The 23,990-nt window shown below is 39.2% G+C and overlaps 1 protein-coding gene across 1 annotated transcript in view; it reads left to right on the forward strand.

Annotated features, from left to right (window-relative positions):
* The window catches only part of LOC104528445 (AT-rich interactive domain-containing protein 1B-like), a 63,038-nt gene extending 39,559 nt beyond the window's left edge, over positions 1 to 23,479 (forward strand). Inside the window, exons 5-11 of the mRNA XM_010172456.2 lie at positions 3,354 to 3,499; positions 11,084 to 11,193; positions 11,941 to 12,099; positions 18,054 to 18,263; positions 21,670 to 21,878; positions 23,205 to 23,209; positions 23,457 to 23,479. Coding sequence (XP_010170758.2) covers positions 3,354 to 3,499; positions 11,084 to 11,193; positions 11,941 to 12,099; positions 18,054 to 18,263; positions 21,670 to 21,878; positions 23,205 to 23,209; positions 23,457 to 23,479 — 862 coding nt within the window. The remainder of the gene's footprint in view (positions 1 to 3,353; positions 3,500 to 11,083; positions 11,194 to 11,940; positions 12,100 to 18,053; positions 18,264 to 21,669; positions 21,879 to 23,204; positions 23,210 to 23,456) is intronic.
* The last annotated feature ends 511 nt before the right edge of the window (positions 23,480 to 23,990 follow it).

Consider the following 23,990-nt stretch of genomic DNA (forward strand, 5'->3'; position numbering starts at 1 on the left):
ACTTCTTAAATAGTATGTTGGATATGCCTTCACTAAAAGCAGCACAGAAGGAAACGTAAGATTTTTGACTTAACTCCAACAACCAACAGATGATGCTGTGACCTTAAGCATATATAAATATGTTTAGCAGCTGCTGTGTAACATATTTATAAGTGTTTAGTGACCTGGAGGTTAATCAAAATGAGTTTGGTGATCTCAGCTCAGTTCTTAATGGACTCCACTTCATATTCTAGCACTGATGCAGCACAATTTGTCACAGTCGGCAGTCTTTACTCAAAGGAGGCCCACTGTGGAGTGAGAATTAAAGGCTGAAGTAAGCCTGATTATTTCTCCCTAAAGAAACTTTCCATTCCAAGGCATCTTAGAGCAGAAGAATATGTGGAGGAGCTCTGTACTGCACACTGCATCCAGTCTCAAGATAAAATAACGTTTACTCTTACAGGATGTCGCCTTTCAGCGTTACTGAATTAGCTCATGTGTGCTGCGGTCAGTGCTGTGCTAGGGGACCAGGGAAGGACTAAGTTCTGCCAGGGATGGTGCTGAGTCTTTTCACGTGCTGGGCTCTTTCCAGAGGTGGAGAGCTGTGTCCGTTACAAGTGTGGCATTACACGGGAGGATGAAAGGGAAATGTATTGCCTTGCCAGATGAAATTTCAGAATTAGGTTCTGCCATTCAGGTCTTTCTGGGTACAGAAGCAATTTTTTTAGACTTCAGTTGTTTTCTTGCTGTCCTGGCCAAAGCTAGTATATTCCTTTTATTTAATTTCCACTCTCCATCTAAACTGGAAATAGTTTCCTACTTTTTGATTTAAAGCTGTTGTACAGCAGTGCGCTTTCATGAACTACAATTGAGATTGATGTCCATAGTGAGTAACATGAAATAGGTTGTACCTCAATTTGAGACAATGAACTGCCCCATAGCTTAGAAGATACACATGCTATAGGAAGTAGTAGCATTGAAAAATTAGTAGGTGAGGACCAGTTTCATCTTACCTGCAAGGTGCATATCTCCTGTGTATTTTTAAAGCAAAAGGACATTAGAGCGATAGATACCTGTAGAGACTTCTGTAATTTCCAGAATCCCAGCCTGCCTCCATAAAAGAATCTTTCAAAATCAATTACTTCTTTTTTAAGTGTAAAAATGTGCTTGCACACTTTCATCATCTTTGCTAGTAACTATAGCCAGTAACGGAAAGGATCTTGCTTATCCAGCATAGAAATAACATCAGTTAACTGCATTTGTTGAAATACAGCAATTTTCAGCTAAAAAAGGGGGGGTGAGGGTGTTTAAGATACAATATTTACATAAGAAAAGCTCGATTATGTGACTGAAATCTTCTAAAGTTGTTGCCAAATGGTCCTGCTCTTCTCTTTTCCCTTTGTAATTTTCCCTTGGAGCATTGCACCACTGTGCATTTTAAATCTTCTCCCTCCACTCCTCATTGCAAGCTTCATCAGGGAAATGACATTGTATGGCAGCTGTCTCCTTCATATCAAAAGAAAGCCTTTGCCTCTTTGCAAGAGTGAAGAAAAGTTTGTCTTCAGAGAGCAAAGGACAAAACTGACTTGGAAAAAGATGCTTTATTTAGATAACACGTTCTCTTTTCCTTTGAAGAAATTCACAATGTGTCAAGAAAAATTAGGCCAAATAGTGCTTTAATGGTCTTCCTCCTGTACCTCTGAAAAAAGAAATCTGTTTCTGCCAATTGCGTTAAGAATCTGCTCTGAGTTCAGGGAAGACAAGAAGTGGGTTTTGGGGGTTTTCTGTTTTGTTTGAGTACTATATAATAATGAAAAGTAGAATTTATACCAAAACTGCATCTTACTACCAAGACGTGCAGCATTCCCTACCTGTAGGATGAAAATAAGTGCTTTGTTTTTTGTGAGAGGAAAAAAAACAGACAGGTACCAAAGCTATGTAAAGGGCTGGGTGCTTCCTTTCTTGTCTCCTTTATTTGGAAAAACAGCATAAACTTACAGGGGGTACAATGAAGAAACAGGTTTGAATTTTGTATTTTCCTATGTAGGCTATGAATATACAAGCAAGTAGATTTTTGCATGTGTTTTTATCGATATATGTGATTTTATATGTAGAAGTCTATATCCATATACATGTCATAATATGTGCAGTCTCCAGCTATACTAAGAAAATATATTTGTATTATGGATTAAAAGCATAAAATGTTATTTTTGAAGTTGGGTCATCAAGCGTTACATTGGGTTATTCTCCTTACTTTGATTTGATTATTTTCTTCCTTGTACCTCTGTTTATATCTAGAATTTGCTAAGTCAAGTACAAAGCATACTTTTTAGAACTTAAAGAGTATCTTAAGAGAACTTAAGATAAGGTTTAACCTTCAAAAATATTTGGTCTGAAGATCTTCACATCTGAAGGTGTGGAGAATTAGGTAAGGGCTTCATTCAGGGCAGTTTTTCAGCCAAACTAAAGTCTCGGTTATGCACGCATTATACAGATATGTGATTAATTTTCAAAAGCAAAATAGTTGTGAAGTTTCTTGTTTCAACAAAGTGTAATATGTACATGTTTTTTTTAAAGATTGGACATAGATGGCATCTACAACAGGAGGAATATTTTATTCAGTGCTTCAGTCGCATCTATGGTCACTTTAATGGCGTTTGCTAAATGACAGTGACTTTGGGTCCTACGTCAGTACTAGAAATGGGAATGTCTGTTGTGTTATTAATTTTTTTAACAGCTGTTTCGAGGAAGAGGAGAAGCAGGAAATTACATGTATATGATTTCAATGGGAGTTTTGTGAATGCCACTTTAGGTCATGAGTTATGCTCGAGATAAATGCTCACGTGCAATTGAATTTCTCCTTTGCACCCTGGCATTGGTAGTGCTTTACAGGAAACAAAGTGTGTGCAGTAACATCAGATGCAGAAATCTGAAACAGATTCCATGGTACCCGTTTTTCTTCTGGTCATTCCACTGGTTTTTAAGCTATGGCAGGCAAGGATTTCTGTTACATGGTCAAACTTGCAATTTGCTGAAATTTTTTTATGCTAGCCCTAGGTTCTAATTTTGACTCCTGCTCACATTGCTCTGTACTCATAGGATAAATAATAAGGGTTGTATTTTTCTGCTGATTGGTTGTGATGTATAAAGACACTTAATGCATCTCTTGAAATTTGTGTTCAGTCCAGTTCTGTCTCAGATATACGGTAACTAATTCAAGACTAATAGCTCCCCATGTAAGTAAAACGAACTAATTGCGTGGCTTCTCCTTAGCTATTTGCCAACAATAGGAGATGTACTCTGTGACAAACCACGGTACCTTCAGCAATGAGGTACATAATGAGACATCGTGTGTGTGCTTTTTCTTCTCGTAGGCAAGGCAATTTTCCTGCCATGAATCAGAGCGGTATTATGGGCTCCAGCTCCCCATACACTCAGCCGATGAACAACAGCTCCGGCTTGATGAACCCGCAGGCTCCTCCTTACAGCATGGCACCCAACATGGTGAACAGTTCAACAGGTAATGGTGGGTAACCTTTCAGCAGTGGCCTTCCTCCGTAAATCTGTGTAATGGTACCAGCCCTGGGCTGGTGGCAGAGGGACAGCCTTCTTCATTCGATTCGATCCTGTTGGGTAGTTTGGCGTGATTCAAAACTAAGTGAAGGTATTCACATTCTTTTGCACAGTAACTTACACATTTTTCATTAAGTCCTTTTGCACAGCATGTGGATGAGTACAACGTTTTGAACAGTTCCAGCAACACTCGGACCCTGTTTGACGTAGGTGTTGACTAGCAACTCTACGGATATTTGTGTGTATATGTGTCTGCAAGAGAGGGAAGGGGAAAAACCTCATCTTTTAAGGGACTGCTGTTGCTTTTCAGTGTCTCACTTCCCAAGATTGCAATTTCAGATACTTAATGTTGTACTGGTTTAAAGAGATGAGCACCTGCTCTGACTTGAAGATGCTGTAAGTTGAGCACATAAAATAATTACTCTGTTCTGAAAGCATAGGCCATATTTATTGTTCTATAACCATATATAGGGTTTCTTCATTTACTTATTTAAATATCAGTATAAGAAATTTAATCATAGCTTCCTTTTGCAAAAAAAAAAAAAAATTCAATTTAGCTTCTGGACTTATCCTTCATATCATGACTTGTGAATTTAGAATTCTTTGCAGCTTTGTGTGTGACTGAAGATAGGTGAATGTAATTCTGTGCAAATGTGCTTTATAGTCCATATTCAGCTTGAACTCCAAACAATTATCCTCCATCAAGATAATACTTCAGTAAAGATCAGTTATTTGATTGGGGTGGGTTTGGATGGAGTTTCAGTGACCCTGAAGTGAATCCTCCCAAATAGTTATTCCAGTCATGGAGTTTCTGTGCATGCTTTACTGATTGCATTAGTCCTTTTTGAATTGTTGGGTGTTTTGAAGTTTTTATGAAAGCTGTGTAGGCTGTGCTAAGGTGATTTGCTTTTGTTTCTTAGTTTACTTTTGTTTCTTTAGAGATGCCTTACTACCTAGATTGTATCTTACCAAGAGCCTGTGCTTCAGTACCTTCCTCTCTGCCCTGCTTAGCTTGTTTTGTTCCTTCATCCTTTGCCTCCTTCCTCTGTCAATTTTATATGGCCCTGCTCTGCTTCCTGGGCAGAAAATGGCCACTGTGAGATCCTAGTGTCTAGTATGTCTAGAGGGTTTCTTTCCTCTACATAGGAGCTCCTGAGACACTTAACAGTGTCTTATTTTTCAAGAATATTATGTTACATTTTTGGTTAGGAGAAGAAGCAGAAAGGAAGCTCTTAATCATTAAGATTTTATAAAAAGGAAAGAAAAGGGAAACCAAAAAAAAGCTTTTTCTAGTGCAGGCTTGGAAGCCGTTGGTTAGTCCAGACAGCACACTTCACTGTCTGGATGAAGAGGGAAAAGCTATTGAAAAGAGCATTAGATAATAGCTTGCTTTTCCCCCACCAGAGCTGTCCCAGGTAATATTATGTTTTGTTTGTGTAGTTATGTGTTTTGTCTGGCTTGCTGAAATAAAATTACTTCTGAGCATTGAAACTGTGCTATAAATTCTGTTTTGCTATTAGCAGAAGTAATTTTTCCCCCTTTTCCTTTGGCCCCCAGAGCTGCAAAAATAACCAACAGCAAACAGATGGCAGAGTGCCCTGCCTAAGAAGATTTATGTATTCCTAAGGAATAACCAGTTTAAAGGAAGATTCACAGAGGGTTTTTTGTTCAGATAATTCAGCCATTTGTTATTTCATACAGTGGAAATCTGTTCAATGCGAGGCCATTTATCCTAGCAGTCTTTTGTATGGGGTAGTCATACTCTTTTTATTGTGTTATGCATTCTGAAATATTGGATTTTTAATAATTTAAACATTTATCAGGGTTTTTTCTGCCAGTGCATTTGTGAGGTTTTCTTTTGTTCCAGTTTTATTAATTCAAAGATTACCCAATGGAAAGTAAGCATGAGATGAACTAGAGGAGTTCAGTGCACCTCTTTTCCTCTGTGTGTGAGCAGACAGTGCATCGAGATTGCACTGTATTGCTTTATGCAGCCAGCCTCCAAGAGCACACAGACTGTGTTGGTACAGGGAGAACACAAAGAGAAAATGAGGTGTGAATATACTGCTGGGGGCACATGCGGTGGGAATGCTGCATTTCCCCCTATTCCTTCTGCTTGGGTCAAAGAAATGAAAGGCTGAGCTTAAGACAAGTGCAAATACAGTACTTAAAATGATAATGTCTTGAGCTGGGGGAGCTCTCCAGGGTCAGCTCTGGCCCTGCATTTGATGAGGTACATTTGATGAGGTAGAGACCTTGCAGGTGATACCTACTTACGGGCTTGAAAATGACATTTTCTGTGACACAAACACCAGTTCAGCTGTCTGGCTCTTGAGCCTTTTTCCCACTGGTGTAAAGTCAAATGTCTTTCAGATAAAACAGGGTTCATTCCATGTGTAGGGCCAGAAACAAATGCAAATGAGTGGTTGGTTGCTGATGGAGTCAAGGGTGGGCATTAGTTGACTTGTTCACATGCCCTGAGCGGGAACAACTATGGTTTCAGTTAGAGGCAAATGAAAATCTACAGTTAGAAATAGGGAGAAGTTGGTTTCTTGATTGTGTGGGTTTTGGAGAGTGCAGTTGTAGTGCCTGTTTTGAGGGAGGAGGGTAAGTTTTAGTTATATTCATTTTAATCAAATGCACTTTTAGGTTTTACTCTCTAAAATAAAGGAAGATTGGTGATGCTGTTTGGGATTGTTTTAGCATGGTTTTGGAGCTTCAGTACAGCTAAGTATAACATTGATTTTACCACACGTTTTTGTTAGTATTTATAACTCCTTATTACCAGTTGATCCTTTCTATTTTATTTTTGTAATTAATGTCACAATTGAAAGGAAAATTGTGTTGCAGTTCTACATCCTGGTACTTCAACAGTGACTGTGGATCAAACAACAGATTGCCAGCTTCTGCTGATGTAAGGTAGCTCAGGAACACAGAAATTATGAGATCAAAGCAGATAGATCCTTCTGATAGAGTATCCCTTCTGATAGAGTATTCCATCTGTAACAATACCAATAGCTTCAGGAAAAAGCATCAGAATCCCTTCACAGTTATGGAACAAACTGCCATTCAGAAAAATGGTATAACCTCCACTATCCTTTTGTTATATGGGTTCCCATTTCCCATATATGTTTTATCTTTTTTTTCCTATTTTTTATATTCAGGCTTTAAAAATACATTAAAAAAAAGAAAGTTGCAAAATTCAACATAAATAAAATAATAATTTCATGCTGTGAGCATTGTTAATGCTGGTGAAGATGATCTTTAAAAATAAGTAGTACGGAGTTTGGCTCTCACACATTTCCATATTGTGCTTGCACAGAAACTGACACTCATAACCTCTGCTACCTCTGGAGGTGAACAAAACAATAAAAAGGCATTAATCTCCTTACTGCCACGAGGTTCCTTTCCTAATTTCACTACCTCTGTCCTACTGAAACTTTCCATTTTCTGAGTATTCTTATTCCAGCAAATTTTTAACATTGTAATACTTACATAAAACATGAAGTTCAGGAAAAGTTATTTGCATTGAAGGAATTAAAAGGATGCTCTTAAAAATAATGTTTAAAATAGATACAGCACATTTTCACATATATTTATTTGTATTTATTTGGATGAACCTCTGATAGAGAAAGCAATCATATTTATGAATGTGAATCATTTTTTAAATTGGATTTCTTTGTTTTGCAGCTTGAATTATTATTTTTTGAATTATTATTTACTGAATTATTATTTTTTGTAGCTTGAATTATTATTTATTTTTCTGAAAAACTTCTGTTTATTTAACTTTATTTTTGCTCTAATACATATCTTTGTATGAGCTATTATATAATACACATTTAAATAAACTTTCTGGAGGATGTCAGCAGTTGGTAACAGCTGAAGTATCCCATCACCTGTATCCAAACAAGCATTGACCATAATCAGATGGTTGTTTTGTGTCTGTAATCAAGCCAGCTCCTGGCATAGAGATGCTCACGTCCCAGACCACATGTGCTTCTCATCCCTCAGATGAGACATGGTTGGCAGAAAGGAGGTGTGGCAGTGAGGTCCTTGGTGGCCCATTTGTCCCTTTCAGATAAGGCTCCTGGGCTGTACTTTTCCCTGGAGGGGGATGGTCATTCCTGGCAGGACATCAGGCAGTGCTGTTGTCCCTCTTCTGTTTTTCCTGTGGGCATAAAAGCAGTGAGGATCCTCTTGCCAACTCCACATGAGTCACAAATTCACTGTTTTTTCTTTTTCTTCTCTTTTTTTTTTTAGGAGGGAGAGTGCTAGGGGTGGAAGGGAGGAAGGAATGTCTTACAAAGGATGTAATATTCTGTTTTGTAGAGTGCGATTTCTTATTGCACTAGCAATAAAGAGAAAAACAATGTTTGTGTGTTGCTGCTCCTATGGTATTTCATCATCCTCTGCAACTGATAGAGCAGCCTTTAGCAAAAAAGAATACTTTGCTGCAGTTTTGCTTATGTCAGTATCTGCCTTTGAGTACATGAAATTCAGTGTGGAATAGTTAATTCAGGACCTTGACCCATACTTGCTTTTTTAAATCATTCTAGCTCTTAAATTGTTATAATAAGCCAGAGGCTAGTACTTGAAACCTATTCACAGAATGCTACAACACTTTTTGAGTCAAGATTTCCCTGTTATCCTCTTCTCTAAAATGTTTTATCCTTTGGTCTGCACTTCACACACAGAATTATTAGTACCTGTGTAGAAAGAGACTGTGTCTTATTTTAGCAGTTTCGTGACAATAACAGTATTTCACTGCTCAGAAAGGGTCAAAACAATGTTCTTGCTGTGCCGCTTTGCTAAAAAAAGTGAAGGAATGTCTCTTTGCAAATCACTGGAGAGTACGTTTGCAAGAAGTTATGAAACAGCATTTCAACAGTGGATAGAGAAGTAGCTGTGGAAGCATCTTAGGTAAAAGCTATAAGGAAACTAGACAACCTTGCAATTTGCTAGTAAAATACTTGCAGTTCTCCTCTTACAGGTAGAAATAAAGGATGTAGATGGAGTAAATAATTTAAAACAAAAAGTGAAATAGAGTTTGGGAAACTTTTTTTTTTTTATATAATTGTCTCCAGCTCCTGATAGTTATATTTGCATATGCCAACAATAAATAGTCAAAAGCCAAAATGAATCGGTATTTTTACATTTGTAAACATGATTCATGTGTGGTAATTTTCAGACTAGAGTTACTTGCCCTTTACATGAGGTGTTAACTTAAACCTCTCCAGAAAAGATTTTATAAATGAATTCTGATGGAAGTAGGACTACCAGGAGTGGGCACAGAATCACAGAATTGCCTAGACTGGAAAAGACCTTTAAGATCATAGAGTCCAATCATTAACCTCACACTGACAAGACAATTATATATTATTTGTAAGAGAAATATGATGTGCAGCCTAGATAACAGTGAGATATCAGCAGAGGATTTAGCCATGCAGAATTCTGGTGAAGAAGCATGGTAGCTAACTTTGCTTTGTTTGACCTCTCTAAAATTGCTTTAAAGGGGGAAGGGTCATCTTTGGTTGCTTTGAAACTAAAACTAAGACTTCTTTTTTAGTGCTTTCACAGCATGAAATGTGCTAACTGTTAAAATGGATTTTATATGACAGTTCTGCTTCCCAGTTTGAAACCAGACTGTGGTATACATTTGACCATTTTGTACACGTATTTTTAAAAGAAATCTCTGCAAGAAAAATAACCTTTTTTTAAACTGTGGAATTCAAAACTAAAATGTGTTAGGCTGCTACCCTTCACTTCATAGTGGTCACAAGCTGCTCCAGCTCCTCAAACGGAGTGAAGGGCAAAATGCCTACCAATGAAATGCTTAGTGGATGCTGGCTTCCCAGTATCACATTGCTTGGCTGTTTTGTTGAGGTTTCACACGCATACATAAAAATAACAACATTTTTAGCTGATCCCAATAGATTTTTCTCTGCAGCTGCATCACTTGAAAAAGGCTTTTTGTTCCAATTCTTGAAGTCTTAAGTATTGCAAGTAGTTTTGTGGGTTGTTTTTTTTAAATCTCAATTATGATTTATGTTGTGATGACTTTAAGGGCTTGATTGGGCTACAAATGTGCTTTGAAAAAACAAGAAAATGTGCCCATGAAAAACACCGTCGGTTCAAAGCTGAATATTGAGCATACAGTTGTAAACTCACGTGGCACATGGTTGGGTAGGTTTTTTTGGCAGACCCATAGTCTCAACCTGCAGTGATGCTAAAGATATTAGCAAATTAGCACTGCAAAGCTTGCCAGCGTATTCGCCAGAGTCCTGCTCATGCTCTCACTGCTGTAATTAAAACTAATTATTTTCTAAAACATAGTAATACATGAATATGTGCAATAATCATTTTGTAGTGGGCAATCTGTGAAGTATTTTTAAAGCTTCTTCTCCCCCTCCTATCTTTGGCTTGCTATGCAGTGTGCCTGCTGCCTAGTGCAAGCCAGCATTGTCATTTTACAGAGAGACACGCTAGTTTGGTAATGATCAGATTTTTTTTTTTTTTTTTTAACAACGATGCTTTGCCAATTCTTAAAATTTTAAATTTGGGATTTTCCTTTTTATTGCCTTTTCAGTTATTCTGTCCTGTATTTTTTTAATCTCAGATCCTTCTTTGAAAGAATGGCATGTGGGGGAGTAAAAAGAGAAGATAATCCAGTCTTTCACACATGCTGTGCACATGGTTTTCTGCAGGGGAAGAATCACCTGGTGTCTTGCTGTTGTTCTCTGGTTATTTGCATTGATTCAGTGTCGTGGCACCTCCTAGCATCTGCTCTGCCCAGTATTTTCTGTCTATTTATCTGAATGTTTCTTCTTGCATCTTTCTAGAAATCCAGGAACCCAGCAGCTCTGCAGCAATAATGCTATACTTAGCACTTGCATCTTCAAATAAAAAAACCCCTTAAACTACTCACACCCCTGGGAAGCAACTGTGTGCCATTATCAGAGATACACATTTGTGCATTCGTTATAGTCCCACCTCATTTTGGTTCTCCAACAGAGTGGAGTTTACAGCTTGTAATTCGGTAGTTAAGGCTCACAATGGCTGAGCCATTCATACTGAAGTCGGTAGGGGCAGGAATTATCTGCTGGACACCAGCCTTAATAGAGATGCAACTTTTTCTTGGATTCAACATTGCAAGCAATATGCACATCATTTTCATTTACGTTTGTCTGTTGCTAAAGAGAAGGTGTAGTAGTTATTAAAATAGACACTGTTCTGTTAAGATGTAGTGGTCAAATGTGGAGACAGCTGAAGACCACCAGCAGCATGAAGAATGAGTTTTACTGTGCAAAGTGGTCGTTGTTGTTGCATGGTGCTTGTGTTTTCCCCTCGTTCATTCTCTTTTATTTCCTCACTTCAACTGAAGAGGTTTCCAGGTTTCCGGACGCTAGAATAACAGGACAGAGGTGGGATAACCTCTGCGTCGTGTGTCGCCGCAGTCTTACAGCAGGAAGCGTGTTTTTTCCTACAAAGCCAAACGTAGTCATGCTTAACTGTTTCTCCTGTTTTCGATTAGCACCTATGGGTCTTGCAGATATGATGACACCTGGTGAGTCCAAACTACCCCTTCCTCTCAAAGCAGATGGCAAAGAAGAAGGACCCCCCCAACCCGAGAGCAAGTCAAAGGTATTTACCACCTCCGCACGTGGTGTTGGTTCAGCCCGCAGAAGTCTGCTGTGTTGTCCTTCATCTCCTGGTTTTGGCCTACCCACTTCTGTTCTTTCCTGCATGCCTTTCAATTCACGTGCAATCTCTTTTTTCTTTTCTTTTTTTTTTTTCTTTTTTCTTTTTTCCTTCATTGTGTGGATCTGAAAGTTACTAGTTCTTACGGCATTTTAACTTGCGGTGGCAAAGCAACCCAAGCCAAAAGTTGCGTGGGGATTCGGCTGTGCCAGGTGGGTGGGAAAGAAGGGTCTTGCCTGGTTTCAATACTTGCAGCCATTTTTCTCTGCCTTCAGTTATAGCTTCCTGTTTTGGCCGCCTCAGCAGCAGCAACATACTTTAATATTTTGCTTTCCTGCCTTATTTAATAAAATAAGGTGAACGGCTTGTTTTTTTTCTTTCTTTCATAAGGGGAAACCCATGCTTAGCATTCCATGTGAGCTTGAAATAAGCATGGTGGCTTAGTGACTTTAGCCAAGCATCCAGCAAACTTTCCAAATTATACTAATTAACAATGTTGTTTTAATACCTTTTATATATATATATAAATATATTTATATATGTGTGTGTTTTCTGTATGTGTCTCTCTGTTTATATATATTTTATATATAAAAATTGGTCAATCTGTTAAACTGGATGTATTTTTTTTGTTTTTAATAAAGTTTGCCCTGCCTTTGTCATATTATTTTTTTTTTTATTCCTCTACCACAGGATAGCTACAGCTCTCAGGGTATTTCTCAGCCCCCAACCCCAGGCAACCTGCCAGTCCCTTCCCCAATGTCCCCAAGCTCTGCTAGCATCTCCTCATTTCATGGAGATGAAAGTGATAGCATTAGCAGCCCAGGCTGGCCAAAGACTCCATCAAGCCCTGTAAGTGGCTCTGTTTTTTTTGTTTTTTGTTTATTTTTTTGTAATTAATTATATTTTAATGCTTGCTTGTTTGTTTTGTAAATTCCTTTTCTTCATTATTTATCCACTAAACAGTTTTCTTTCTTGATAACAATGGGTACAAATTCTGCTCTCGGACACATGACTATAAGTTCCACTGCCTGGCTTCAGTGGGGCCTGAGTGTGCTTATCCAAGGGCAAAATTTGTCCAACAGTACTTTGAAATAAGAAAGAGTAAAATTGCGTGCATCATGCAAGTGTGCTGTCTGGTAATACAGCAGTTGTTGTGAAGAAAACATCCTTCCTGTAATGTATCAGCTTCCCAGCATGCTGACTGTGTTGTTTAAGGACAATTCCATTTCTGTTCCTGGGCCCAAACTCCTTCACACAACTGACTTCACTCTGGTTGCTGCACTTGGTCTTTGCTAGGATTATTTAGAAAAAACAAAACAAAACCAAACCAAAACATGTTGAAATTAATATCCATCAAAGTTTAAATTGTAGGCTGAGCACCACAAAAAAGCTACCATGTGTATTTTTGAAACATTTTAAATTTTGAATTGTGTATTTGGAAATACAGTCATTAGGTTATCAGGGCACAGTCTAAACCAAAATTGTTTCTGATGTGCTTCATTCAGTTGTTTTGAAATAACCCAGATTGCAGGTAGAAAAAAAGATGATGCATATATGTTTTTAGAAAACTATTTTTTAGATTAACACTGTTTAGTCATTCTCATACAGGTTGTAAAGGAAAACCTGAGAGAGATGTGTGGAGCTGAAAATGAATTTCATCATATGTATATCTGTATATATACACTTAAAAAATCTATATACATATATAGAAAAGAGAATGCAGACATAAGCTGATGTGGCCTATGGGGACCAAATGTCAGCTTGGTCATTTTTGCTTTGGGTTTTTTTTTTTTAGTTTGAAAAATATATATTGTTCCTGTTTTTTTTTTTCTTTCTGCCAAAAGTAGTAATGATCATAATTTCTCTGTAGAAAAATACTGAAATATATTCTTGTGAGGAATATAAAAGAGTTTTTTTCCAATGTTAATATGCACTTAAATTAGCAACAAATCTTTGATAACGATTTAATTTTCACAAAGTGATACACTGAAGAGTATGTCTCAGGGCAAACAGGAAGGCCAGTTGCAGGGAAAAAAGATCTACCCATCCAAAAACCAGACATCTAGTGAATCCCCTGAGCAAAGGGACAGCATGGCATGAAATGCACCACCTTAATGTTTTGATGTTTATTTGGCAGCGACTTTGAGTCTCAGAAGGCAGCTGGTGTTACTTGTTCCCACAAAGTCCCATCTTCTTCTTAACAGTATATCTGAAAGTGTGGTACCAAAAACTGTTAGTTTTCTTTGTAGTAATGTTTTGGGTATTGCTTGTTTGGGCAATTTTCTGGAGGAAAGCAAGAGAGTTATTGCACGGGCAGTGTAACACATTGAGTTCTTCCTCTACCAAATGATAGTGTGTTCCTGAGCTCATTGCATAAACTGTGTAACAAATCCTGGAGTCACGGTGAACACGTATGGAGTTTTTGCCATGTAAATATGCCACAGTATAGCATTGGAAAAGTAAATTGAGAAAGTTTGTGCTTTCAATTTCTTCTGAATGCCTTTCTGTCCAAATGATGCTCCATCTTTAGCTTCAGTTAGCTTCCTGGGACATAGATATGGATAAATAAGTGCTGTAAATTAGCTGATCCCTTTTTCCCTATGAAGGCCAGCCAGTGCATTGGATAACTTCATCAACTTCAACAGCAGCCTGACATAGACTGGAACGATTGATTGCAGGTGTTCTGTTACACTTGAAAACAGCCTGAATTTGTTCATTAAATCCCAAAGCTGCTTCACGTGCTACAACTTCTCCATTCTAGCAGAGGATAAAAGCAAGGGTGAATGGTCTGTGCTTCGCTTCACAGTATCCTTGTGATCCTACTAAGTGAATCCTCTCTTTCAGCAGTTTTATATGGAAGTGAGGCATGAGAAAATGTGGAGAAGGAATTGAACATTATGATTTGAGGGCTTCTCAGGTACATCAGTAAAAGGACACTTCTGCTGTGCTAATTTTGCACACAGTGTGCATCCCTGGCAGTGTCAAGATAGCTTTAAAATTCTAAAAGAGAAATACCAAGTGTGAGTGTGAACTATGCAGGGTCACTGCAACATGAATAAAACAGTAGGTTATGAAAACCCCATAAAATGCTGTTCACTGTCCATAGGTACCCATGAACATGACAGTGGATACACCTAAATAGTACTGTATCTCCATGGGAGTAGCTGTGAGAGCTCTGCAGAGTCCTTCAGGAGGAAGTCTTGACAGAGGATTGTCCTGCAAAAGCCTCTGCCAGAGACTGGACTTCGACAGTTTTTGCTGCCTGTGTATGCACACTCTGTTCTATAGTAAAATAGGTCTGTGTAATAAATGTAATATTGGCAAATTCTTTATTGAAGTGGGAGAAGTGAACAGTAGATAGTTCTATAAATACAGGTGCTTTAAGATATGTACAGAAACAACTGCCCACTGCCTTAATTTGAAAAGAGCTCCTACAGAAATTTGTGTTGCTCTGAAGGACTCTGCAGACTTACCATACCAGGGTCTGTATATAATGCAGTTTTAATAGTTGGTAGGTGTATTGAAAATAAAGTATGGGGCTCAACAGATTTAATATGGGAGTTGGCTTTGGTAGCCACATACTTTGGTGGCGTTTTTAAATCACCCATTTAAACATGGCCAGTCATATAATGTAGAAGAGTGCTAGGGATTGAGGGCAGAGTAGGATACAAATAAATTGGTAAAGGTGTGTGCCACATGCTTGCACTAGCATTCTTTTAGCACCAAAAGTATCAACAAACCCAACAGAAGCTTGTGATCTGTATTCTTCCAGCATTGCCCAGCATGCACTCATTTTAGTTAACAGTGTGTTTCTGGGATCATTTTTGTAATAAACCCTTATTTTCTGAGGGTTAACATTTACCTATAGGCAGATTTAGGCTTCCAGCTGAACCTGCCTGTGTGGAACTGAAGTTTGTTTGTGTGTAGACTAGCTTGCACATATCTGTCATTTTTATATGTTTACATTTATAAAAATAGAGAAGTGAAAAATATCTTTACTCTTGAGGAATAGCATTCTTCCCTCCAGTGCATTCTTCTAAAGTTAACATTTCATTTTAGAAGAAAATTGCACCCATTTTACAAAGCATGACAACCTGAAAGCTCACACAGTAAGAAACACTTCGTACCTTATGTAAGCTGTGAAAAGTTTTCAGATTATACTGTCATTTTAGAGCCTGCTGCCACACTGCTGAAAAGCAACATTATTTGAGATGTATCATAGAAAAACCCAGAATGAAAATTTCTTAACTGGTTTCCATTCTGCTCTGAATCCATTTTGAAAAATAGAATCTTGCCTTATGAAAATGAAAATGTAAAACTGGTAAATCTGAACATTCTTAATTGTGAACTACCATAAAAATGAAATAGAAACTATTTTGTTGCCTCATAAGTTAGAATATAAACACGTACAAAATTTACCGGGTAAAAGCTGAAATTTCCCACCTTCGTTTTTATTAGAGTTCTGTAGCCTCATGAGTGTTGAATTAAAATTAATTCTGATGAGCAGCAGAGTAACTTTGTTCTGGCTGCACTTGGTAGTGGGGCAACTCCAGTTCATTCAGCTGTTCAAGCATATGTGATCGTGTATCTGTTCTCAGTACAAAATCAATTAGTAGAAACATGACTTGCCTGCTTCCCTCTCTCCACCCACCCCCAAAAAAATCTTTGACAAAGTGTATTTGTTGAAAAGAGTTAAAGTGATACCCTTGAACACCCATATATACATAGCACGTGGTGCTTTGTGTAAACTGGTTGCCATTACGGAATCAGTTGTGCTTTCATTCTGTCATCTGCCGAACTCGTGTCGAAGGTACTTTCCTGCCAACCACTGCGTATTAGTAAAACAAATTCAGCCTTGACTCTGACTTTAGTAGCAGTTGTAACACAACTGAATCTGGCTGAAGTAAGTTCAGGAGTGCACCTCATTTCTAAGTAAGAAAGATAATAATATCTGTGTGTTAGGAAGGACTACTGCAAGAGAAGTTACAGTATCAGGAAGCAAGTCAGAAAACCTTACAGGAGGCTATTTATTTAATTAAAATGAATACCCATTCACTGGAAAGAACAGCAATGGCTCATGCTGGGTCACCCCCTTTGGCTTCACATCTCTTTTCTCCTGGCTCTCCTCCAGTGTTGCCAAGTTTCAGCTAATGGCTGGAGGGAGATACAGAGCCTGTCATATTTTCTAGGCTAACATGCAAGATGAATGGTGGCAATGCTTTTAAAATCATTGGCAGTTGGATGCTACCCCACTGCATATTTCATGGTGTTTAGTGCCAGTCCCCACCAGCGCTATGTGGGGACATGGACAAAGTGGTGGTTCTGTAGCATCCGTGAGGTACAGCTGGGGTCTTCTTTAGAGATGTTCAACTAGAAATAAGTTCCTGTTACTTCAGAATAGTGCTGTCTCCTATTCAGAGTAAGGAAAAGGAAAAGGCAAAGGAAGGATAGAGTGATTGACTTGATGAGTTTAAAGAAGTGTCTACTGCCATCAACAGCGAAGTGGGATTGTACTATACAGACATAAAGGATATGTTTCCCTTCACATATTTGGTTCCTTTCCCAAAGCTTTGTATCAATCTTCTTCTCTTATGTTTAATTCTGAACCACTCCCGTCTTCCACTGCTGAGGAAATCGCTTCACCTTCTGCAGGCAGGAGGGTGTTCCTGCAGTAGCAGCAGCCCCTCTCTGCTCTCAGGTCAGAGGCAGCTTGGACAGGCCACAGTCCATCCACACATGGCACAGAGCCCAGCTCACAGGTTACATTGCACAGAAAACATATGGTGAGAAGTTACAGCTTACATAGCAGCCTCAGTGCTTTCTGCCATCTCCACATAGAGAAGAGAAGGGCATCAAGATAACGTGAGCTTTCCGTAGCTATAAAGCCCAAATAGCAGCAGGACAGGTTCACTCCTGCATTGTTGCCATGGGAGAAAGAATTCTGCTCTTTTCACCTCTTTCACTTTTCCTGGTGGTGGTTCTGGCTCTGACTGCTGTGTATCCCTGGTTTTCCCAGGTCATTCATTATACACGTTCTCCTTGCAAGGCAGGACATGTGAGATGCCTATCTTCTGTCCTCTTCCAGGGGAGGAGGGTAGTAGCTACTCATAAGCATTATTGGCTCGGGCAGCTAATTGGCATTTCACAAAGAGTGTTGCCACTCGTCTCCTTGTACTGTAGGCACCCTTGCTCATCTTGCTTTTTGGCCAGCAGTGGTGTGAAGAGGTAGTAAAGCATAACCATTTGTGACTCTCTAAAAAGAGTACTACTCCTCGGAGTAGTAGTTTGTGATGATTCAAGCTTTAGACTCCTTTTGTGCAGTTTCTGTTCTGGAGGAACACTTTCAGGTTTTCTAGCCCCTTTTTGGGGGGCAAGGAGAGGGTTGATTTGGTTTGGTTTTAGGATTGTATAAACTTGTGTGGGACAAACTTGTTTTTAATTTTACCCAAATTACTGCCTGCAAAGCAGTTTGAGATAAGTGGATGAGAAGCACTATGTGAAAGCTACCTCTTCTTAAAATGACATGAGGCAACATCAGAAACTTGCCTTCTGGGATCCAAAGTTCACATCAGTGAAAGAAATATGAAAATGGGGAGTTTGGGCCCTTTATTTAAAAAGCTGAATTTTCCGTATATGGACAGAATGTACTGTTTGTGCCTGAACTAGTAGCCTTCATTCCTGACTGTTGTGTGATAGCTTTAGTTTGTTTGACATCTTCTCTTTTTCAGTGTTGTGAGTTTCTTACTTTCTTTTCCCTCCCCCTCCCACCCTTCCCCCAACTCTTTTTTCTTCTTGCGATTTAGAAGTCAAGTTCCTCTACCACAACTGGAGAGAAGATCACAAAAGTCTATGAACTAGGAAATGAGCCGGAGCGCAAGATGTGGGTAGATCGGTACCTCACGTTCATGGAGGAGAGGGGCACGCCCGTGGCCAGTCTGCCAGCTGTGGGCAAGAAGCCCCTGGACCTGTTCAGGCTCTATGTCTGCGTCAAAGAGATTGGAGGTTTGGCACAGGTGAGAAGTGGTGCATGAAAGTGAACCTTTTGGAAAGGCGATAGGCGTGTTTTTTCTCAAGTATTTCCTGATGGTTACACCATTACATTTTCAGCCCTGACAACATTGTTGAAGAAAATAGAGTTTCGTGCTTTGGTATTGTCTAGAGTTCATTTTTGGCTGCATAATTGCCCTAAAAATCCAAAAGTCTGAATCAAAATTGACCACTTCTATAGACAGATGAAATTGTTACCTCTTCAGGGGAATCCAGTAATGCCACTATGAGAAGAAAAGCGCAAAAGGCAGTTGAATCAAAGTTACAAATAAGAAACAGATGATAAACCTGAAAGGAAAAGGAGATTTTGAAATCTATCCTTCCCAGATAAGGATACTGCCTCTAGGACAAATTAGTTCATCTCTCCAGAGAACTGGCAGATACATTATTGAAACACAGTCCTTCATCCCAAACCTTTGATCACTGAATACCTCTGTGGGGTGCATTTATTTCTTAGATACAGAATGTGCTTTCCCTGTGTTTGGAAAATGTTTACAGGTTATTTTGGGTTGCCTTACAAACATAATGATTACAAGGAAAAGGTGAATTACTTAATTGAGATGAAGGAAAATGAAAGCAGGAAGAGCTGAGAATGGAAAAGTCACATGTGGGAGAAAGAAGCTTTGATTTGTGTTCTCACCAGTTAACTGGAAGTTTTGCAAAGGGGTGTTTGGAAATTACTTGTGAGTTCTGTAAAATGGACCACCACAGAGCAAATTTAAATGTTTCATTGTCTAGCACCATCAAAAGGGAAAGCAGGAGAAAACGTTCAGTATTTGCAGCCTTAGATTCGGTAATTTGAAATCTCTGCCTGATGCTTTTACAAAGCATGCCTTGCACCTAGGGGATCACTCTAGCTAGGTGCTAGAAGCTACTGTGGAGTGTTGAGACTCAATTTTCTGTGGATTTAATGACATCTGTGGATGTTCAGTGCTTTGCAAGGTGAGGTCTTAAACATAGCTATGTAGATAAATATGTATATGCAGTATTTAATATAAAACAGATAATATTTGATACTTAAATAGATATAATTTTACACTGATTACAAAATCTGAGCTCAGAAATATGGCAAACAAACCAGATCCTCAGGAAGAGAGCACATTTTGATAATCCGTATGGTTAGTTCAAGAAAAGTCCAACATCAATTAGTACCGTTTTCAGTGCTATTTTGAATAGAACATAGGATTTGACTATAGAATTATATCATTGGCCCTTCAAGTCCAGAGGTTTTAGCTAGTCCTGTTATTAAAGGAAGGCAGAGAAACCTAATATAGTTCACCTTGCCACTTGTTAAATGCTGTATATGGGTAAGAGATGTTATCTTGACGTTTTTAGTGATCAGCTCATGCCCCCCAGCATCATAAAGATTTGATTACTTTTAGCTCAGAAACTTTATTACAGGTAAATCGTATCATGCAGCTGCTCTGCCTCATACCACGTGATGGTGCCCATAGTATGATCTTAGCACCAAAAATTAAGCAAGATGGGGGGTAGATGGAATATTCTAGAGAGTCATTAATATTTCCTTATTATGGAAATTTATTTTATTTTGGGACCGTGACAGACAGTATGCATTGCTAAAGAATAAATACTGTTCACACAGACTGATTTTTGAAAGAGCTTGAGTTACAAATGTGTGTGTTTCAGTACTGGTAAAAACTTACACTGAAAATAAAGACTCCTGGTTTTGCTGGTGTGCCCACATGAGTGGTCACCATGTTTATCTGTTTGGGGTTACTGAGAGGTGCAGAGTTTTGCTTACTGAGGGTTATTTAAGTGCATCTGTGTGATCCTCTCCTAACAAACCGTTGCTCCAACTGCTGCACTCCACATCCCATGATTCTGCCCAGAGAGTGACAGGGAGTGGAGCTGTGCAGCAGCAGTGCATGTTCTTTGTCTGAATAGTTGCAATTGATGGAGTCCCAACATGAGCAGACCAGCTGTTGGCAGTCTTCTTTTAAATGCCAATGTACTGGGCATTTAGGCATGAATGTTTCTGTTTGCATTATGCAATGTGTTCATTACACACCACTTAGCTCTAAGTCAGTAGGCACAAAGGGCTGTATAACTGGATTTCAAGCCTCAACAGGGGCAGTTTATTAAAATCATGTCTCCTTTAACTCCTGAGTTCTTGCAGGATGTACCAGAGAAATAAAGGCACTTTGCATAGCCATGCCAACCTGCTTGCTGTTAATGCTATCCCCAAAAGATCTTTGCTGACTGGCAGCAGTTACGGTGTTATTAAACACTGAGAGAAACCTAAGAAATGTTTCCTTTGCTGGCACGCAGGCTTAGGAACAGTATGGCTAATGATAACCTTTGTAGCTGTACAAGTTAAGTTGGAGCCGTTAAAATCTCAGGCCTCCGGGCAAGTAGCTCGCAAGAATCGGATTCTTCCCCAACAAAAGCTGAGATACTCAGCTATTTAAAGCCTGTTTATTTCAGAGCTGCCTCCCCTCCTTGGATCATACCTAGCAATTGCACAAGTGGTTGAGTGAATTCTGGGGCATCAGGTATTGCAGCAAAAATACTGGCTGCTAGGAGTGGTACAGCTGGGCAAGGCAGTGGCATCATCCAGGGTGACAAATGAACTTCATGGTTATTACAGCGGTGTTAGAGGAACTCATGAACAGAGGCTTTCGATATTTTCAGCCTTATGCTCCAAACAAGACTCGCAGCAGAGCTGTGCAGTCAGCACTGTAATACAGAGTATTGCTGGACTAGCCCTGGGTGTTTGAAGTCTGCCTTAATTAATTAAGGGGCCTCGCTTCACTCTGCCTCACATCTAGTCTCATCTAGCCAAAGGATCATTGATCTGTCCCTGCAAGACACTCTAAAGTGAAAGGACTTGAACCAGGAATTGCAGGCTGAACTGTTTGACAGCTGGTGGCTATTTTTGAGAAAAATTTATTTTTCGTCTCAATGCTCAAACACTTAAAAACACTGTTATTGCTTTCTAAATTAGTTTTTAGAAGCTGCTTTTTAATTAGAATGGAGTGGGTGCGGGTGGGTGTCGGAGAGAAGGGAGACCGAGCGTGCATTTGCTTGGAGATGGATTGCTAACTGACGAGCATAGGCCCTGAAAGAGCGCAAGGCATTTGGAAGATGCATCATCCAGAAGACTCTCCGCAAGCAAAGCTTTTTATGTAGCTATCAGCAGGTTCCTTAATGGTTTTATAACTGTAAATGCTGTCTATGCATTACTGTGTGTGGGAGTAATGAGCATTAGTTAAAAGAGGAAAATAAAAAAAGTAAACCAAGACATTAAGTGCTTTTTTTTTTTTTTGCTTTTTTCTTCCCCCCCTTTTTTGTCTTCTGACTTAAACAAACCACTTTGCTGTGAACCAATGATTCTGCCATTTATTTTGCTAGGTTAATAAAAACAAGAAGTGGCGTGAGCTGGCAACCACCTTGAACGTTGGCACTTCGAGCAGCGCAGCCAGCTCCCTGAAAAAACAATACATTCAGTACCTCTTTGCCTTCGAGTGCAAGATTGAGCGAGGGGAGGAGCCCCCTCCGGAAGTCTTCAGCACTGGAGATACTAAGAAACAACCTAAGATTCAGCCGCCATCTCCTGGTAAGTCAAAAAACCTGCAGCCTCTTACGCAACCATTTTTTTAACTCACAAGATAATACTGGGTTGCAGTTTATATATTTAGAAGCATGTCTTGCTAATGCTGGACAAACGACAAATATGTTGTTGGCATCTTCTTTTCAAACTTGGAGCTAGCTCCTGAGTCAAGTCGGATTTAACTCTGAAGGGCCGTCTGCAGCCATGTGTCTAGTTTGTTATTGCTCACTCTATCATACAAAGAGGTGTGTGCCAGCATGACTTAATATCCAGAGTCACATTGGCCTAGTAAAAAGAACAGCACAAATGTGCTTGTGCTGTCAGACAGTACAGGCAGCCAGTACTAGGTGGAGCGTCCCTTTGTCTAAAGGTAGGTTCTGTTCTTTCTGCACAAATGTGCTTGCGCTGTCAGACAGTACAGGCAGCCAGTACTAAGTGGAGCGTCCCTTTGTCTAAAGGTAGGTTCTGGTACTTGCACTTTCCTTGCTAAGACTCAGAGGCTGCCTTTTCAACACAACTGTTGGTCAGGAAAGCTTCAGTTGGAGTCAGGGTGGCAGATTCTGGACTGATCAGTGGGTCTCAGATGTCTGCTCTGATACAGCTGGTATTGAATAAGTGGCAGGTGGAGAGAGTTGAGAGTATGGTGTATCCCCACTGCCAGACCTCCTAGTTTGGGGGCACACTCTCTGTTCTTTTGTTGCTAATCCTGTATGTCAGATAAGTCAGTAGCATCACTGTCTTTATCTTCTTGCCTGAAAAACTGGAACTGGAAATGCTTGATTTTGGCTGTTCTTTTTGCACGTACAGTGTGGTGTTTGAAAACACACAGTTTTCTTTCTAAATTAATTCAGCTTAAAACTTTCACAATTGGATGGCCATGAGTAATAATCAAGGCAGGAAAATTCTTCACTTGTAACATTTTAAGTACCTAGGAAAAGGTGTAGTAAGTATTAGTCTATGATGTTGACTTCTGGACTACCCAAGAAAGAAGAAATGCTTCCTTTGATTTGCTGGTTATCAGACTTTTCTGACCAACAGAATAATTTTGTTAATACCTACCTTCATGATTAACTGTTAGGCAGACCACTTCCTTTTCGTGAGAAGAAAATGTAACTCCTGGAGTGTTTACAGCAGTTTCCTGTATTAGAAGGCAATATTAGGAAAGTACTGAATATCTTAATTTCTGTTAGTGCAGTTCACTGGCTGAAAATGGGAAGTGGCAAGTCAGGGGCCCAGCAAACTCTCCAGGCAGTTTGCAGGCTGCATGGCTCTAGTTTGAGAATTCCTATCATGGATACCAGAAAATTGCAAAGACCTTTGTAATCATATAATACAGTTCTAGTTTTACAAGATCATTTGTTATGATAGCCCATTGTCAGTACAGAAGAAGATAAAGGTGGTAAGGCTTAAATCTTTTTCAGCCTGATATATTCAGTGTAAGGATTTTGAGGAGTGTTTAGTTAAAATCTTTATAGGTACATCTTTATAGGTACATCTCCTTGTGTAATACCTTAAATATTTCCTCCACCTTGTTACACCTAGGGTTATCAGTACCCAGTGCTGATTATTTAAGATAGAAGGTAACTAGGTTCCTTTGCAAGGCGAGCTTAGAAGATGGAGAAAAATACTTGGTGCTAGAAGTGAAACCTGTAGGCCAAATGTTTATCTGTCTGGAATGAGCATAGAGTGTCCTGAATGTGCACCACTGCAAAAAATAAAAGATGTTGGACGTGCCTGTCACCTCTTGAGAAGGCTGGTGAGGGGAGCTGAAACTTACACTTGTTAAGGAGGGTGAAGAAGAAATTCATCTGTTTCTAAAACTAAACAGCAGTACTAAAAATGAAAGAGTATTTTGCTTTGCTCTCTCCTCCGTTGTCCCTTTCCCTCCAACACTGCTCTTGGTTTGAGGATGATCACTGTAAATTGGCTGAATTTTGAGATGAAGAATCGTTATTTAATTACATAAATCTGAAACAAAGGAGTAGAAGTCTCAGACGTACCACTTTTAGAGGGTCCTTTTGCATTATGATGCTACAGATGAAAATGGCAAAGTCCAAGTTTAAATTTATCATAACATTCGCATAACATAACGCAGTGGGTGTGGTCTATCTCGATTTCAGTA

Source organism: Antrostomus carolinensis, unplaced genomic scaffold (assembly GCF_000700745.2).
Source record: "Antrostomus carolinensis isolate BGI_N321 unplaced genomic scaffold, ASM70074v2 scaffold1257, whole genome shotgun sequence".
NCBI classification, from domain to species: Eukaryota; Metazoa; Chordata; class Aves; order Caprimulgiformes; family Caprimulgidae; genus Antrostomus; species Antrostomus carolinensis.